The sequence below is a fragment of the Coturnix japonica genome, chromosome 1 (genome assembly GCF_054131305.1).
Source record: "Coturnix japonica strain WE chromosome 1, WE-NBRP24, whole genome shotgun sequence".
Taxonomy (NCBI): domain Eukaryota; kingdom Metazoa; phylum Chordata; class Aves; order Galliformes; family Phasianidae; genus Coturnix; species Coturnix japonica.
Window position 1 is genome coordinate 5,449,039 of NC_140663.1, and position 19,453 is coordinate 5,468,491.

Here is a 19,453-nt window from a genome sequence, read left to right on the forward strand (position 1 = left end):
TGTCCTGCTATTATCAGCCCTTTTGAAGAGTTTATTCCCCTCCTGGGAGTAAGTTCCCTTCAGGTATTGAAAGGCTGCAATGAGGTCACCCCGCAACCTTCTCTTCTCCAGGCTGAACAAACCCAACTCCCTCAGCCTGTCCTCATAGGGGAGGTGCTCCAGCCCCCTGATCATCTTTGTGGCCCTCCTCTGGACCCTTTCCAAAATCTCCATGTCTTTTTTGTACTGAGGGCTCCACACCTGGACACAGTACTCCAGATGGGGCCTCACAAGAGCAGAAAGGGACAATCACCTCCCTATCCCTGCTGACCACCCCTCTCCTGATGGAGCCCACGATCCCATTTGCTTTCCGGGCTGCCAGAGCGCACTGCTGGCTCATGTTGAGTCTTTCGTCCATCAGGACCCCCAGGTCTTTCTCTGCTGAGCTGACGTCGCTGTGTGTCTGAGTGTCACGTTGCGTCACGGCAAGGGGCTTTTATCATAGAGCCCTTTGGTTTGTGGATGGCTGCAGTAGTGCTATAGCATGGAGCTCCGTTTCACCTTCCTGCTGTGTCAGAGCTGCGAGCGTGAACGATTACCGACATTTATCCATATAAGACCGGCTTCAACTGCTTTGTTAGCGTGGAGAAGATGAGAAAAAGGGGCTAAATGGGGAGGACACCCACATATTAGTGCCTTGTTACATGGCACCACTCATGTAACCTGTCAGTGGATTCCTTATGGTTTAATAATATGGTCTTTGCTTTATATGAGCTTCACATCTCACTTTCTGCAGCATTGTACCTACGTACCTCAGTTTTTGAACTTTTCCATTTATTATCTAGCTACAATATCAAGTAGAACAGAATTGAAACAAGAATATCTTCTAGGACAACCTCAGCATCTACTGGGAGAGCTGGGCCAGGAGAGTTCCCTTGTGGAGCCAGAGCACGTAAACTTAGTGGTGTTTCTGCTGGTAATGCTTTATCACACTCAAGACATGATCCAAAGCCAATAAAACCTCTCTTTAATTGACATATATTGTTACAGCAAGAGTTTTGCCACGTGTAATCATCCTTGTCAAGATGGTTATGCTGGCAAATCCCATCAAATACATCTTTAGGAACTGAATTTTCAATCACGCACACACGCAAAAAGAAGTAATTGAGGGGAGTTTACTGGGAGTCTTAACTGTTTTAATGTTCATATCAGTGTTAACTGAGAAATACTCAACTAGCTCCATCTGTTTTAAAGCAAAACCGCTTTGATACCTGCTATTAGGCTGATATTTGCCTAAGAACTGTGGAAAAGCATTTCATCATCCTTCTGCAACATCTGTGTTTTTCCCTCTGCGTGGAATAGAAATATTTAACCACGCCGACCTTTTCTGGCCTCTATCATGTAATGTAACATCCTTCTTTGCCCTTTTCTGGACATGCTCAGGGCCTCAATATCTTTTTTGTAGTGAGGTGCTGACAATAGCAGGACACGGGGAAATGGTTTTAAGTTAAAGGAGGGAAGATTTAGATTGGATGTTAGGGGGAAGTTCTTCACTAGGAGAGTGGTTAGGCCCTGGAACAGGTTGTGGATGCCCCGTCCTTGGAGGTGTTCAAGACCAGGTTGGACGGGGCCCTGGGCAACCTGATCTAGCAAATGTGTATGTTTGGTGGCCCTGCCAGGCAGGGGGTTGGAACTACATGATCCTTGAGGTCCCTTCCAACCCAGCTCATTCTGTGTGATTCTGTGCCCAAAACTGAACAGGTAGTACTGAGGTAAAGCCTCACCAGCGCTTAGTATTGAGGGACGATCACCTCCCTGCTCCTACTGACTACAGCATTTCTGATACTTCAAACCCCCTTTCTGGTCAATGATGTGATAATACATCCATCCTCCATAAGAAACAGCAGACTAAGGGCAGAAAACACTCGTGCAGCACGTTCTACACGCCCCGTTTAACCGCACCGCCCCTCCCCGACCGGGGGCGTTGGCGGCGGCGAGGCCGGCGGTTGGCGGTGGGCAGCGGAGCGGAGCGGCCATGGCGGCGAGCACGGCTCGTTGTGCTCTGTGGAGATGGTCGTGGCGAGCCGGTTCGCGGCGATGGTACCGCACGGAGCGGGGGGTGTACGGCTACAAGCCGCGGAAAGCGGCGGGAGAGGGTTCGGCGGAGCCGCGTGGAGCTGGGGCGAACGGCAAAGCAGGTCGGGGCCGCCAACACACCGCCGGGCTGAGGGGAGGGCGGCGGGGGTGAGGGTGTGGAGCGAGGCTGTGAAGGGGCTGGAGCGTAGCAATGGGGTTGTGCTGTATCTATCTTATCTATGTCTTTTCTGTATGCATACGTAGAATTGTGCTAGAATTAACTAATTACAGGGAATTCTTTTCGCTAGCAATGACTGTAGTGATTTTAGGTCGCTTTTATAGGATGGGAAAAAACAATTCCAAGCAGGAGACTTGAAGTTTTGAAGAAAGGTTGAGGGAGCTGAACTTGTTTAGCTCTGGGGAGACCACACTGCGGCCTTGCAGTGCTTGAAGGGAGTTAAGCAGCAGGGGGAGCGACTCTATACACGGGCAGGTAGTGACAGGACAAGGGGAATGGGTTCAAACTAAAGAAGGGAGATTTAGGTTAGACATTTGGGAGTCATTCTTTACTCAGAGGTGAGGCACAGGTGCCCAAAGAGGTGTGGGTCCCCCATCTCTGGAGGTGCTCAAGGCTGGGCTGGATGAGCCCTGGGCAGCCTGAGCTGATGGGGACACCCAGACCATGGCAGGGGATGGAGCTGGAGGAGCTCTGAGGTCTCTTAAAGTCAAGTGCATGGAGTATGATTAGTTGGAAATAGGGCTTTGTACATCAGTACCTTGCCATTCTTGAGTTGGGTGTACCTGTTATTGTAATGAGATTCAAAGCAAAACAAGTTAGCTTTACATATACAGGCTAGCAGGGGAATCATTGGGAGACATGGACTTGTTGGAGTGTATTCAGAGGAGGGACACAAAAAGGATGGAACACCTTCCCTGTGAGGACAGGCTGAGAGAGCTGGGGCTGTTCAGCCTGGAGAAGGCACCAGGGAGACCTGAGAGCTGCCCTTGAGTATTTAAAGGGTTGGACTGTAAGAAAGGCAGTAGACTCTTTAGTAGACTCTATTGTGATAATACAATAAATTGGTTTCAAACTTAAGAGGGGAGATTTAGACTGGATGTATGGAAGAAGTTTTTTACAGTAACGGCAGTGAAATATTGGGATGTTTTGCCCAGAGGGGTGTTGGATGCCCCATCCCTGGAGACACTCAAGGTCAGGCTGGATGAGGTGCTGAGCAAGTGTCTGTGTTCATTGCAGGGGAGTTGGACTAGATGGCCTTGAAAGGTCTCTTCCAACTCGTGATTCTATGAAATCTTGAGTAAATTTGCTTGAAAGTTCCATTAGTAACAAAATATAGCAGTCTGATGATAGAAGCTTTTGTAGGATGATAAAGATGAAAAACATCTTTCCAGCCAGAACCTAGAAGATTATCAAAGGACTGAATACTCATGTGATGGTGCTATAAATGCATTAGATGTGAGCATGTGCAGTATTCTGCTTTCTTTTTGTGTTTAGTTGACCATGCCCTTGCTCGTTTAATAACTGCATACTCTGAACATGGACACAAAGCAGCCAAAATAAACCCACTGTTTGCTGGGCAAGCTGTTATGAACGTGGTACCTGAAATCCAAGAGTTGGCTGAAGTTCTTCAAGGACCTCTCATTACCACAGGTAAGTGCTACCCTATCACAGCAAGTTTTTGTCATGGATGATTTATTAGGAGGCTGTGTCCTCTGCACAGGAGTCAAATATTTAGTGGAGGTTCAGTCAGTAATGTATTGTTGGATGGAAAATCGTTAACTTCAGCCTACTTACATGTTTGTGGCAGAGATCATCATGTAATGAATGGATACCTTCACACATCTTAGGATACCATGAATGTTTTTAGTTGTACTTAAATCTACTGATGTTATACATTAATTTTTTGTGTTGTTGTAACATTCTATGATTTAGTGTAGTTTCTGAGATTGTAATGAAGCTTCTGTAGCCCTTGATTATTGTCTCTCACTGTGGTCTTGAATAAATGTGTGTCTCTCAGTGCTATGTATCTTATCTATCTACAAAACAAGTGCTTACTAACTTCTGATGCCCGTGGGGTTGGAGCTCATTTCTCTGAGCCTCCAAATGAGTGCTGTACTCAAAAGCAGTGACTTGGTGTAATTCACATTAAAGTCTTTCTGAAAGACATTTTGAGTGCCTTGCAAATAAGCATGAGACTGTTGCATTAATATAATACTGAAGTATTTTATTAATGGTTTTAAATGAAAGAAAAGAAGTCAAGGGTATGAATTTGTACTCTCAAAATTTTAGTGTAATTGCAAGATACTGGTTTACTTCTTAGTGCTTCCACCCATCTCCCCACTAATAACATTTATTTTTGACCAGGGCTTCTCAACATGGGAAAAGAAGAGGCCTCTGTAGAGGATGTGTTGGCTTACCTTGACCATGTGTACTGCGGGCATATTTCCATAGAAACAAGCCAGCTCCCAACCTTGGAGGAGAGACAGTGGTTTACTAAAAGATTTGAAGAACTGAAACAAGAAGCATTTACAACGGAAGAGAAAAAGCACTTGTGCAAACTGATGTTGGAGTCACAGGTACCTTGTTCACTATTGCTCAGTTTAATTGAATTCTGCAGTTGTGGACCTTCTAATGCTCTGGACATCCCTATCTGTTTTACTAACTTTGAAGCACACGATGTCCTTCAAAGTTTTGAGAGCACAAACCAGAGTTGAACTGAGCCTTTAGCCATGTAGCTCTTCAGCAAAGGAACTTTTGTTCATAGTATGAACAAGAGAAAGGTTTATGGACTTGCAAAGTAGAGACAATTCATTCAAATATTTCTGTATTGTGAAAAACTTTCTTTTTCTCCCCCTTCTCTCCCTGCTTTATCAAGGACAGAAGGGTGGAAGAGCAGGACCTGTGAAGCTATCCCTGTTTCCAGTTTTCCAAGTGGTTATAGCGTTAAATGTAACATGTAACAATAACTAAACAGAAGTATACGGCACATCTTGTATTTTGTATTGCCTTCTTGGCAGTCAAAGGAATTTGTCTCTGAGAAAGGAGGGTGAAATCAGGACCCTTAAGAATCACACGTTGTTCTGAGAATGATCAGAACTGTATTTAAGTGTGTGGAATTGAACAAACACTTCTGACTTCTGTGTGTGATTAGTTTTGTATCTGTAATTCCTTAGAATTCAGTGTTTGCTAATTGAAAGTTGTTCAGCAATTGACTTGGATCTTTGGCTGTGGCTCAGTCTTCCCTTCTCAGTTACAGTCATCTTCTATTTTCAGTTTTCAGTTGCAAGACACTGCAGACACTTTGAGTGCTTCCAAAACTTTGTCAATTAAGAGAGCTGTCTAGGAGTTGGTGAATGGAGTCTTGTACTCATCATGGCTTCTGATCTTAGACAGCTGGGGTGGAGAACTAGCTGAGATTTTTCAAGGGTTGTGCTTACATAGGTACAAATATAAATGATATTTCAGTTTTACAAATGGAAGACTGCTGCTTAAAATTGCTTAATACTGAAGTTCCCCTGTTTTTAATAGGAGTTTGATCGCTTCTTAGCTACAAAGTTCGCTACAGTGAAGCGATATGGTGGTGAAGGAGCAGAGAGCATGATGGGCTTCTTCCACGAATTGTTTAAGATGTGTGCGTACAGTGGTGTGACAGATATCATTCTTGGAATGCCTCATCGTGGAAGACTTAATCTTCTCACAGGCTTGCTTCAGCTTCCACCAGAGGTAAGGGATTCACAGTCTTAGTGGCAGTTTATATGTGTCTGGTTTGTTTGCAATAAATATATTAGGTAAATGTTTGTCTTGTGAATGCTGAAGCAGTGAAAAAAGTTACCTTTGTGAGAGTGTATTCCCTTCGTAACAGTATCTCTGCCAGATTTCCCTGGGAGATTTATAAGAGAACTCTATGAAATGAGTTTATATGTTGGTATTTGAGGCATCCTGGCTGTCTCAAGAGTGGGAGAACATATATTTCTGGGAATGTTTTTCTTTTATCGTATCAATTAATCAGAAAAGAGATTTAAATAAGTTTGTTTCCATGCAGCTCATGTTCCGTAAGATGCGTGGTTTGAGTGAGTTTCCAGAGAATTCAGCAGCCATTGGGGATGTTCTCTCCCACCTGACATCTTCTGTGGATCTTGACTTTGGTTCGCACAGGCCTGTGCATGTCACCTTGCTACCAAACCCCTCACACTTAGAAGCAATCAATCCAGTGGCCGTGGGCAAGACACGAGGAAGACAACAGTCTCTGCTCGATGGAGATTACTCCCCAGAGAGCTCTGCACAGCCTGGAGACAAAGTTATTTGCCTGCAGGTATTTTGCTCACAACTTGTAGCTGCACTTTGTATGCCTTCCCAGACCATCATGTGAACAGAAATGGTGTATATAAAAAAAAATACCAAACAAGAACGACAATGTAGAATATGAGGAACTGGGATCCTCTTTATGAAGAAAGTGAAGGGAAAGGAATAGATCTAGGTGCCATATATGAAAGTATCGGCCTTTAAACAATTCTAGTTTCTAGATTTTCAAAGAAATGATTCTGCTTCCTTCCTTGATTTTGATACCTTGCGCTGAGGGCTTTTGTTTTAAACCACTTAAACTACCACTGCTAGCCTTCTTTTAGTTAAATGGGTTTTGAGAAGAGTTAACAACAAGGTTGAAAAATATACAGCAGGACTTAGAATTTTGTCATTTTATGATGGTACTGTTGAAATAAGTATTTTTGTGCTGTCTGGAATTGGTTCTTAATCTCTTTTTTGAGTTTCTTTTCCACTTCTTTTCCTAGTGTATCTGCTCTTGTCTCTGTTTGACTAGGTATAAGTCATGATTCACCACTATTTAACTTGCAGCAAATCCTACAGTGAATGGCTTGCTGTTGTTCAGTGGTCACTGGGTTGGTACTTAATGCTGCAGCTTTGCTATAGCTGTGATACTTGCAGTCACCAGAGCACCAGTGGGTCAATTTAAGACATTATGGATCTGTTCCAAGTAGATCAGGCAATCATGTGCCCATCCTCAAAGCAGTAATCTGAAAGGGATTAAGTACTGGACCCAGCAATAGGTATTGCATAGTGAATTACTGTTTCCTCAGTGTTGCTGTTCCTTCAGTGTTCCCTCAAATGAGACTTTTCCACCTTCTTCCCTAATGTAGGTTCATGGTGATGGTGCTTTCTCTGGGCAGGGGATTGTTCCTGAAACACTGACCCTCTCCGGTCTACCACATTTCAGAGTTGGTGGGAGCATCCATTTGATTGTTAATAACCAGCTGGGCTACACCACTCCTCCAGAGAGAGGAAGATCATCACTGTACTGTAGTGACATTGGTATGTATCAGAAAGAATAAGGAAGGCTTTTAAACACCAGTATGAATGTTTGCTATTGCAGTGGGATTTTATAGCAAATGCTAACAACACTAGGGAATTATACTAATCTATATTTTTTTTGGATAATAGAATATCAGATTAAATTATTACTGATTATTGCCTCCTACTAGCAAAAGTTCAAGTGCTGAAAGTATTCCCTTTCCTACCTACTCTGTAGTAAAGACTAACTACCGAGGGAAAATCCTGTTATATTTTTACAGAATGTAGTGAAATATTTGCAAGACTTACATGAATTCTTAATAATAATTTCATTTGATTTCTGCCGTGTCTTTGGCAGCTTTTAAAAACGTGTTGTGATGGAGTTTGTTATAGATGTGTTTTCAGTATATCTTTTTAACTTCAACAGCTTCTCCTTCATTTTAATGGTTAGTTTGTTATCAGGTGAACTTGTTGAGCTTTTGACTGAAAGATGAGAATTATGCCATTTCTAAACTTAAACTTGGAAGACCTTTGGCTTTGGGCTAGTCTGTCTTAACGATAAACAGATGTATTGCAATTGACCAGAGCACAGACATAGCACTTAGTTCCTTTGTGTATGTTTCCTAGAATTTAAAATGCACTAATATATACGTATAAGATTTAATGTCAGGTATTTGTCTTACGGCTTCGTCAAAACAGGCAAGTAGATTCATTAAACCTGTATATAGTCAGTAAATTACTATGACTTCTTTTTTTCTCCATTCTTTGTGTTTTCTTCTTTTTTCTTAGGTAATGAGTGGTCTTTCCCATTTGGTCTTCAGGATTTTGTTAGGGAGGAAATATGATATTGGTCAGGAGTGAACCATCCTAAATTTCCAGTATTTGGTCAGTTAAATAGGAGAAGAGCACTCCATTGCTGAGAACATTTAAGTCCAAATTCTCAGAATTCACAAATTGTCATATGGGAAAACATGTTAAGACATTTGGATTTTGCAGTGTTCTGTTTAATGAGAGCTTTCCTTCTGGCCAGAATGAATGTTAACAAGTAAAAACCTTTTGTCCTAGTGGACAAAGCTGGGCATGAGCCAGCAATATGTGCTTGCAGCCTGGAAGGCCAATGAGATGGTCTTTAAGGCCCCTATCAATCCAAGCCATTCTATGATTCTGTATGAATTCATAGTGGTCATAGTGAAGAAAGAAAGAAAACTCAGTTTTTGTTTAACAGAATCAATCAAGTAGCTCTTCCTCATTCCCTGAAGACTTTTTCTTCTTGTGAAGTAGGAATTTACTGCTGATAAAGGAGTTGTATTCTAGCTATGACAAAGGCAACAGCTTGAGCCAATTGCACTTCCTTTCAGGGATGACTCCTCCTTATTCCAGTATTCATCAAAAAGAACATCTTTTGTAGATTTGCTAAGTATGCTGAGTGCTGGTGCCTGTAGTTTTCTGCTGGATATGTTTGTGGCTGTTTTTCTTGGAGGGGGGGTTGAGTGTGATTACTGATAACTGTTTTTAATCTCTGGGCAGGTAAAATTGTTGGATGTGCAGTTATCCATGTCAATGGGGATGATCCTGAAGAAGTTCTCCGTGCCACACGACTGGCAGTTGAGTACCAACGCCAGTTCCGCAGAGATGTGATAGTAGACTTGCTGTGCTACAGACAGTGGGGCCACAATGAACTTGATGAACCATTCTTCACCAACCCTAGCATGTACAAAATCATCAGGTAAGAGTAACACCACCCAATGGGAGAACACAAAGTGTGTTTTTTATATATCTCATTGGTATTGTCCACTACTCTAACAGGAACCTCTGTATACTAGAGATCCTTTTGCCATATTGTCAAATGTTGAGTGTAGTTATACTGTCAGCAGTCCCTGACTAAGGTCTGATAACATGTTAATAAAGATAACCACCAGTGTCAATTCTTGAATATGCATTTTGATGCCTCTTGGAGAACAACATTGCATATAGCCCTTGGATTTCAAATTCTTGATTGCTCGTGGCAATAAATCAAGTCAAGAAATCCTCTCATTCAGACTGGCCTTTTACCTGTAGTTGCCAGCAATAGGCACTGTCTTAAACAAAGGACTGTAAAGCATGAATCCAAGGGAATTTTAGTTATTCCGGAAATGTCAGGAAAGAAAACTTGACCCAAATGAGTATTATGCAGTAGGTCATAATTTATGTTAGTTTTCCATTTTATCTGTCAGGAAGGAAGATGGTATTTCCCTGTTCTGAAATGACACTTTTCAGTCTTAATGTCTATGGGGTGTGATTCCTTTCCCTACAGATCCCGTAAGAGTATCCCAGACACATATGCAGAGCACCTTGTAGCTACTGGGCTCATGACTGACGTTGAAGTATCTGAGATAAAGACAACCTACTATTCTAAACTAAACGATCATCTTGCCAACATGACTTTGTATAGTCCACCTCCTACCAACCTGCAAGCTCACTGGAAAGGTTTGGTTGAACCTTCTGCTAAAATCACCACTTGGGACACAGGTATGCCAATACCACTCCTACAGTTTATTGGAGTCAAGTCCGTAGAGGTGCCTGAAGAGCTCCAGATGCACAGCCATCTTCTAAAGACGTATGCACAGGTCAGTAGAGCATGAAGATACTTCTATACGTGGGCTGTACATGGTTTTGTGTTCAGCGGAGTAGCCTTCTTCAGGATGTGCTGAAATTAGAATGCATGTATTTCAAACCAACCAAAGTTGGCTGTAGGAAAAACAGTACTTCTCTCTGTAGATCTTTGTTTCCTTTTGCTCACTTCAATCTATGCTACAAGGAACACAGACTGGAGAATGTAAAATAGTAATTTTTTTCCTTTTTTAATTTTTCAGTCAAGAGTTCAGAAAATGGAGGAAGGAAACAAGCTGGACTGGGCAACAGCTGAAACTTTAGCATTTGGTTCCCTGCTGAGCCAAGGTAAGAGGCAACTAGATAGCGAAAATATTATATTATTTACTTTTGATGCCATTTAGGTATTCCTGGGTTCAAAGATTGACATGATGAACATGTGTGAAAATTTATATGGGAGTAAGAGAAGGTAAATATGAATCCTGTATGTTACTGCTATCTGAAGATTGGACAATGAATGTCATTAATAAATTGTTTCTTCCCACCCCACCAAGAAGACAGTATTTAGTGCCAAGCATGTGAGCAAAGCATGTGATTTCAATTGGGCCTCATGTCCTTCTACCTTATGTAGCGTATTTCATGCTGTGATTAATTTTCCTTCTTCTCAAGGAGATGAACTCTGTTTACGTGTGATACAGGATGCCTGATGTATATCAAAATAATTTTTGACTGATAGGAGGAGAAATGAGACCTCTCTGCAAGTTGGAGGGGAAATTCAAGAAAGAACTTAACAAGAAAAGTGACATTTTGGAAGTGGAGACTTATTTTTCTGTGTATTTTCTTGTATGATTTACTAAATCAGTGTTTTGCTTTTTGCTTGGAAAGGGTTTAACATCAGACTAAGTGGACAAGATGTTGGCAGAGGAACCTTTAGCCAGCGACATGCGATGTTGGTTTGCCAAGAAACAGATGACACCTACATTCCTCTGAATCATATGTCCCCAGACCAGAAGGGTTTCTTAGAGGTAGGTTCTGTGGTACATGAGACAATCTTCTTCAAGTTGTGCTGAAGGAGAGCGTATTTTGAAGCTGCCATATAGCCTGGCAATCCCCAGTTATGGAGGCCTAAAACCTACCTGGATTAAGGAGAGACAAGCAAAAGGCAGATTACTGGTTTAAGTTGACCTGTAGCAAGTTTATAATTGTAGTGCATGGTTAGTTACCCTCCTGAACAACGAATTCTGCTTTTCCGTAAGAGATCAGCTATTATTCTTCTTCCCTCAGAATCTTTATTCAGAAGCAAAAAAGGTGTGACCATGAGTTGTCTTTTGGAGTACGTGTCCTGAGAGTGCCTAGCGCCAATGTGCCTGCTTCCCAAAGTTCTTAACCTTAGTTTGTTACAGAGTCACAGAATGGCTTAGGTTGGAAGGGACATTAAAGATCATTGAGCTCCAATCCCATCTTTCTCACCTGGCCCTCCCAACAATTTCCTTTCTGTTAGGTGAGTAACAGTCCCTTGTCTGAGGAAGCTGTACTTGGTTTTGAATATGGAATGAGTATTGAGAGTCCTAAGTTACTGCCAATTTGGGAAGCTCAATTTGGAGACTTCTTTAATGGAGCCCAGATAATATTTGACACTTTCATCTCTGGAGGTGAGTGTACAAGTAGCTAATGTATTTACAGTTAATTTTTTGTATTATTAGAAAATCCTTTAGCTTTGCCCATAAAAAGGCAGCGTGTTGAGAAAAGAATTCTGTTTTATCCAGAAGCCGTGTGTGCTTGCCTATGAGATCCCAATTTCGATGCAGTTTTCCTCTGATGGCATTCCATCTAAAATGAAAGACCCCATCCTTGGCAGGAGATAGTCATTCTAAATGGACAGTTGGTGTTAACAACCTTTCTTCCCCTTTCTTCTTCTTTAATTTACGGTTTGTGCACGTGTATTTGGTAGCTTGTTAGAATGTACCTTTCCTTTGGGAGATCTCTCTTAACATTCCTGGAGCAAGACAAAACAAACAAGAAAAAGAAAATGCTTTGCAATTAATATCTCAGTTTGACTAACATGTATTCTGAATAATCAGAGAGAAAAGACTTTTCACAGGTGGAACATACTGAGGATATGCTGACTTTAATCTCTAGAGTGGGATTTCTGGTGTGTGGGGTCCACAGTATTGGTATCTATCCTCAGTTAGGCCTCTGCGTACAGTTCTTAATCACAGATGGGAATTGTTAGATCCCTTGTATATCTCACACATCCTCGACATGTATTTAAGGTCAGGATTAATTGCTTTCTGGATCTGGCTGTAATCTCTTAGCCTACGAAGCTATCCTCCTGCAAGCATTGCTGTATTAGCTAGACAGGATGACAGGATGCTGCCTGCTTCATACTTGCACAGAACTAAATGATAAGATGTACAGAAAACATGCAGTGAATTATGCTTGGAGGACTTACTAAGGAGATTTAGCAGTGCCAGTGCTTGTTAATGAGGAAGACAATGCTGTTAAAGAGATTTTTTGCATAATTTGGTGATGTTTCTGACAGAGTTTTACAAGTTTCACTGTTTGATGTGATGCCATGAGTTTTCTGAAAGCCCAAATTTAAATGAGTATTTCAGAAATTTCAGATGATCTTATGTGTGCCATTTCATGGTTGTGAATCTCACCGCTAAATACAGATACGTGTTTCACGTCTGTCCTTAATGGTGTGGAAACTTAGTTATGTTCTATTTTCCTGAGCAGTTCATGCAAAGTACAAAGTCTTTTAGGGCTTTATGTTCTATTGAAATATATTTTTTCCCTTCTTTCTCATTCTGTGTTTTAGGTGAGGCCAAATGGCTTCTGCAGAGTGGGATAGTAATTCTTCTCCCGCATGGTTATGATGGTGCAGGCCCTGAGCACTCGTCCTGCCGGATGGAACGTTTCCTGCAGGTACCCTGCTTCACCTCTCAGATTCACATTCTGCAGCCTGTCCTGTGGGAGTTCTGTTGCAAAATCCCAAATTCACGATGAATCTGCTAGTAATAGCAGGAGCTGGAGACAGGATCGTACAGCAGGGATGGGCTGCTCTGAAAATGGAGAAGTAAAAGGAGCTGTGATGAGGAGGTGCAGGTCTGGAAGTGGTGAGGAAGCAGTTTTGGTTTAGATGTTACAACAGCTCTAGTGTACAACTCTGACTGAACTTTGTAATAAATGCTTGTTGTTCCCATTAGGTCTCACTCATCTGCCCAAGTGAGTGTGGGGTAATGTGAATGTTTGTAATGTAAAGTTTCATAGTGTTTGTGAAAGTCTCGTGCCCTCTGCACATGTGCTTCATTGTTGCCTGCTATTTTCTGACTGTCACTCTTCAGCAATGTCACCATACCACAGAGTAAGTCCAGCAGCAAGCCAGAAGTGCTGTATTGCAAATAGCAGGCCTCTAATGGAACTTCCTACTTAAAGCACTTTGGCTTGGCATTGGAAACAGGCAGCCACCTTCTTCTTCAAGCCACTCACAGATGTTCCCAGTATGCATAGAGCATATAAGCAGAATACTGGGCACTTAAGTAACAATAAGGAAATTTGTTGCACAAAGAAAAGATATCCACTGTAGTGCCATTGTGATTGTAGTGAATGAAAGCTTTTCTGGCTGAGTAATGGTTTAGGGAAAAATTTGCAACATACTTAGTGGTGCTGTTGTTCTGGTGGAGTGGTTATGACCTATAACTGCTAGAAGAACTGTCATGCCTTGGTTACAGAGTAGTTAATGAAGGCAGTTCAGATGTAATGGTACTGGGCAAATGCTAAAGCCTTTTCTTTTCTGAAATTGCTCTTCCCTAGCAATCAGTGTTTTAGTTGGGATATTTGCTCTTCTATTCTTATAATAGTGAAGTGCCTTATTTGCCTAGACACTTGTACATTTGTATCACTGCTTCCTTGACAAAATACTGCTGTGTTCCCCTTAGATGTGTGACAGCTCAGAAGAAGGAGTTGATGGGGACCGAGTGAACATGTCAATTGTGCATCCCACCACCCCAGCACAGTATTTCCATTTACTCCGGAGGCAAATGGTCCGAAACTTTAGGAAACCTCTCATTGTTGCTTCTCCGAAAGTGTTACTCAGGCTCCCTGTAAGATGGAAAACTTTATCTTCCTTTTCCTTATTTTTCCTCCTCTTCTGAGTTCTTGTAGCTTTCTCTTTGTTTTCCTCTATACGCTCTGCCAGTTTTAGGGTCAAATCAATGGGGTTTTGTCTGTTTGAGGTCTGATAGGTTGAGGGCTAAAGGTGGGTGCATGTGAGCCCAAAAAAGGATTGATTCTTGGTCCAGTGGTGGTCTTCAGAATGTTACCATTCTGTCTATCTTCTGTGGGAGGGAAAATGGGAGGAAGAGGGAAGACTGTACGTTTTATATTTAACAAAACCTCGTCTCCAAATCATCTTCCCAGCTTTGACTGAGATAAAAAGCAGCTAGATTTGGTAACATCCAATTCTTCCCCATTTAGGCTGCTGTATCAAGTTTTGAAGAAATGGCTCCAAGAACAACATTCAAGCCTGTCATTGGTGACTCCTCGGTAAATCCTAAAAGGTAGCTCTACTTTCTTATAAGAAAAGCTCAGAAAGGAAGTCCTGTCCCTTTCTGCTACCTACCAGCTCGGGTTTGAGGTGATAAAGAGGTGACTGTTGGGGTAGGGGAAATACCTGCATGATGGGTGACTTAAGGTTTTACTTACTCCTCTCCTTTTCCTCTGCTTCCTTGTTGGTAGTAAAGCTAACTGCCTGCATAATAGTAAAGTGCTCAGACTTCCAGCCCTTGCCTCCAAAGGGAGTCTGTTAGACTAGTTGCTAATCTGATGGATGAACCATGCCCATTAGTTAGCATTGCTGGGACCAGCTGTTAGGTGAAGAGATGGGTTGCTGTTGGGATGCTTGAGCTGCTGAAGTGAAATTAGGGCAATAACAAATCTTCCTGTGTGTATTGTCTTTTTCCCTTCAGATGCTATTTTAAAGAGTCCTGCTCACAAAAAGCAGTTCTAGCCTTTATATTTTTCTCTCCTTCTTACTTAATCCCTGTCCTAGTACTACTCAAGTCTGTCAGCATCTCAAATGTTTGCATTCTTGCCCACAGTCATAGTTGGCTGCATTGCAGCATCTTGGTTTTGTAAGTGGAATGAGGAGGCACAAAGTATAGGGTTTCTTACTGCCTTTGTCTAGTAAGCTTAGACAAATGAGACCTCTCTTACTGCTGGAAACTATTGCATATATCCTAAAGGTAGTTCCTCTTATATCTGGAAGACGGTTGTCCTCTGGGGTTTATTCTCTACAGAGAGAGCACAGACGGCTACCTTTGACTTTTAATTTTAAAGCAAAGTTAGAGCTGAAGAAACTGGACTTTTGGGTTCTGGTCTATTGTGCCCAGGCATTAGTTAGTCAACTGTTGGATAAAAGTGGGAGAGAAGGGAAAGCAAAGGAGAAAATATGGTTTAGGGTAGTAATTTAGTTCAGTTAAATTGTCTTTAATGTTGGCTGGTTGTTTTTGTTAGAGGTGTGAAACTGTTCTGCATGGAGTTTCTGTAAAACACTAAACTTGGAAACACTCTTATTTTTTTTCAGTGTCACCCATGTGGTGTTCTGTTCTGGAAAGCATTACTATGCTCTGGTGAAGCAAAGAGAGACACTAGCAGAAAAACAACACAACACAGCTATTATAAGACTTGAAGAACTGTGTCCTTTCCCACTGGAAGCTCTGCAGCAAGAGCTGAGCAAATACAGCCATGCCAAAGGTAAGTAAATTTTTACCTTCTTCTTTCTGAACTCTTAAATCTTTTGCTTGCCTTCTAGGATGAAAAGCTGAAGTGCTTTTTTCTTTTTTGTTCTTCCCCCAGTGCATCCCTATACATTTAGTGTTTCTAGAGAAGGATGATAAAAATGTTTTACCACTTGTGGTATAAAAGAGTTGTTCTCTCTGCTGTTGTTAGCTTCTGTAAATCACTACTGAAAAATAGTGTGAGACATTATGTACTCTAATGGTGGACATACTTTTGATTTGACTGCAGCAAGGTGTCACCTGCAATGAATTCTGTCTGTCAAGATACCATTTCAAAGACAGTTACAAGACAAAACAAAAAGCAGCAGTGCAACAATAGCAAAATGTTTTACTGAGCTGCTGAAAAGATGTGCCTTTGTAATGTACCCCTATCCTTTCTTTAGTCTTCATCTGGAGCCAGGAAGAACCACAGAATATGGGTCCTTGGTCCTTTGTATCACCACGGTTTGAAAAGCAGCTGGGAGTTAAGGTAAGGTGTCCCTGTGATGCTCTATAAAATGGGCTATAAAATGAAGTTTGAAGCTTTTGACTGCAAAATTCTGTGATGCTCACACATAAAAGTAGGTCTAATGTCTAAACTGTGTATTCTAATTTCTTAGCTTTTTGTAGAGCCCTTTACTAGCAATGAACAAGCCCGGAGCATTCTTTTACCAGGTGTTTAGTCTAAACAGACTGGATGATGAAAGATTCCAGATTGAAAACAATGTATTTAAGGTACCACAGCGAGTAGGGAGAGAATATGAAGCTGCTGTTTGCTGTGGCAGATCATGCATTATGATGTTCTTGGAACTGAAGTCTTCAGGAAATGGAAGATAACTTCCTGCAGTACTTCCAACTGGAACTGCATAGTTAGGGATCACCATGGAATCAGAGAACCTCAAGATGTGGCTCTGTATTTGTGCTTCATTAATCACTTCCTCCTGGCTCTCATTTCAGCTCCGTCTTGTGAGTAGACCTCCTTTACCAGCCCCAGCAGTTGGCATTGGAACCCTGCACCAGCAACAGCAGGAAGACATTCTTACCAGCACATTTATCTAAATTTTCAATGGAAAGACTACTGCAGTCAGTCATGTTTGTTGCCTTCCTTCTGTAAAGAACAAAAGCCAGATCCTTAAGACTTTTAATTCTCCAAAACAGGGAAAAGAAATGGAACAAGTTCTTTAATGGTAAAGCAATTTTTTAATGTAGAGACAGGACATACCTAAGGGTGAGAGCTGATGCCTGTTACTCTGGGTGGCTCTTGTTCCTTTTTAGTATTTTCTACGTGAGATTTTTAAAACATTTAAATAACAAAAATGCAGTCTGGGGAGGCCAGGTCAGTGAGATGGGTTAAAAATACCTTGTATCAGGTTGCTTAACCACACTGCGCCCAGTTACTTGGTAATGGTGCAGGTGTGGAAATTGTTTCTTGTTTCCACAGAGGTGTTAGTGCTGTTTGGTTGAATAAATGCCTCCCTGTGCCTGAGAATGAGCCATTTCTATAGCAGAGCATTGTGGATTTTCTCTTCTCTTATGGACCTGAAATTAAATCTGATGCAATTGTTATTTGATAGCGAGAATCATTAAAACCATATTCCTGTGGGGACCTTGCAGGATGACCCCTTTGGGAACTGCTGTTTCTGCCACCAGGAGAATCAGCGTTATTACATCAAGCTTGCAGAGTGGGAGGTGTGGTGTAAGAGCCTTTCTGCCTTATTTCAGGGCCGTGTTTTGTAGAGGCCAAACCAGTTTCTAGAGGCTACCTTAGAAAGTGATCCTGTCTCCTACCCAGGAAATTCTTCTAAGGGCTCCTCATCAGTTTATTTGTTGTTTTTGAGGGCTTCTGCTCAGTTTCTTCTCTGGTCCCTAGTTCTCACACAGAATCTTACGCTATAAGAAGGCTGACGTTATGACCAAGAGCAACACAAAGTCCAAAACTGTGTCAAGTGAAACAGAAAAATGAAATAGGACAGGCTATAAGGAGTTCAATGGACACGTACTGAAAGCTGTAATAGTGAGGCCTCTTTCAAATACACTACAAGCTTCAGGGGTGAAGGATGGGAGAGTTTAGAAAGTCAAATGGGCTCATTAAAAAAAAAAATCAGTATCAAAACAACAACAATCTCATGACTTATTTTGGTTTTGTTTTCTCTTTGTGTGAGTTCCCATTTGGAGGCCTGATGGGAGATTCCTGAACAAACGGCTTTTATTTGCAGTGGAAAAACGTGACTGAAACAGGCTATAGAAGAAATAAGTGAAATAAATTGAAGCAAATGACAGAGAAAGATCATCATCTGAGCTTTATGAAAGAGCTCAAATAGATACAGGTGTTAAAGCCACATGAAGTTGCCAAAATGCAGACAGCAGACAAAAGCTTTTCGTGGCACATCTCAGAAATGTTGTGAGAAAATGGTTTTTTTTGCAAATTGATGTATGTTTATTTTAAAATAACTATCGTTTACTGCCTTCCAATAGAGCTATTAGCTAAGAAAAAGTGAGTGATAAACCAAAGTGGAGGAGTAGGCTATGGTCAGGTATTAAAGTTATGGTCTCCAACTTGTTAATTTGAAACCTTTCTTATAAAGTATCCTTTAAAGGTTACTTTATTCCTTCACTTGGAGTAGTGGAGACCTTGGAAGTGTGTACAGTTCAACAAAAACGTTTGAGTCATCTTTCAGTTGCATGGTCAAGGTTGTTTCTACGTGAAAGGAAAACCTTTACAAATGGAAAAACTAATTGTGACTCAGAATCAGAGTTAGAAAAGTCAGAGAAGAAGCCTAAACACCACAGACAGCAGAAAGCACAAGAGTACGTTGTGATTCCACAGTGCCAATTTGAAGGCTTTGAGCAGCCTGGTCTAATGAAGGCATCTCTACCCAAGTGGGTTGGACTCGATGATCTCAAGAAGTCCCTTCCAACCCCTACAGTTCTGTGATTCTGTGATCTGTAAGGATCCTTCCACCTCAACGCATTCTATTGATGGCAGGTGCATGGCTTTGGAGAACCTCTGCTCCAACAACAGAGCAAGGTGAGCAGGAAGAGAGACAGCAACGCTGGATAGTGATCAGCTGAGCCTTTACATGCAAGGAATGACCACAAAACTCCCCCTTCTGCTCACTGCTTCTCCTCATACCCAGCTTCTCTCTCTAACTACAGTACTTCTCCTTTCCCTACAGATGGTGGGGACTCGGTGTCTAATTAGAAGTGTTTAAGATGTGTTGAAGAGCCGTTTGGATGTGGTGCTCAGGGATATGATTTACAGAATCACAGAGTGACCTGGGTTGGAAGGGACCTCAAGGATCATGTAGTTCCAACCCCCCTGCCTGGCAGGGCCACCAAATATAAGCCTTTACTAGATCAGGTTGCCCAGGGCCCCGTCCAACCTGGTCTTGAACACCTCCAAGGACGGGGCATCCACAACCTCCCTGGGCAGCCTGTTCCAGGGCCTAACCACTCTCCTAGTGAAGAACTTCCCCCTAACATCCAACCTAAATCTTCCCTCTTTTAACTTAAAACCATTTCCCCGTGTCCTGCTATTGTCAGCCCTTTCCAAGAGTTTACTCCCCTCCTGGGAGTAAGTTCCCTTCAGGTATTGAAAGGCTGCAACGAGGTCACCCCGCAACCTTCTCCTCTCCAGGCTGAACAAGCCCAACTCCCTCAGCCTGTCCTCATAGGGGAGGTGCTCCAGCCCTTTGATCATCTTCAT

General features: G+C 42.0%; 1 protein-coding gene across 1 annotated transcript; it reads left to right on the forward strand.

Moving 5' to 3' along the window:
• Nucleotides 1-2,000: 2,000 nt before the first annotated feature.
• DHTKD1 (dehydrogenase E1 and transketolase domain containing 1) lies at nucleotides 2,001-17,863 on the forward strand. The gene is made up of 17 exons (XM_085512143.1): nucleotides 2,001-2,177; nucleotides 3,569-3,724; nucleotides 4,439-4,650; nucleotides 5,603-5,797; nucleotides 6,117-6,386; nucleotides 7,228-7,399; nucleotides 8,906-9,104; nucleotides 9,672-9,984; nucleotides 10,231-10,315; nucleotides 10,853-10,992; nucleotides 11,469-11,619; nucleotides 12,789-12,895; nucleotides 13,909-14,073; nucleotides 14,447-14,529; nucleotides 15,555-15,724; nucleotides 16,152-16,237; nucleotides 16,705-17,863. The coding sequence occupies exons 1-17, from the start codon at nucleotides 2,015-2,017 to the stop codon at nucleotides 16,804-16,806; spliced, it is 2,769 nt and encodes a 922-aa protein (XP_085368269.1). The 5' UTR covers nucleotides 2,001-2,014; the 3' UTR covers nucleotides 16,807-17,863.
• Nucleotides 17,864-19,453: the final 1,590 nt, after the last annotated feature.

Coding starts and splice junctions, on each gene's coding strand:
- DHTKD1 (XM_085512143.1), top strand. CDS start 2,015: ATGGCGGCGAGCACGGCTCGTTGTGCTCTGTGGAGATGGTCGTGGCGA. Junction 11,620..12,788: donor TGACACTTTCATCTCTGGAG/GTGAGTGTACAA, acceptor TCTGTGTTTTAG/GTGAGGCCAAATGGCTTCTG. Junction 14,530..15,554: donor TCCTCGGTAAATCCTAAAAG/GTAGCTCTACTT, acceptor ATTTTTTTTCAG/TGTCACCCATGTGGTGTTCT.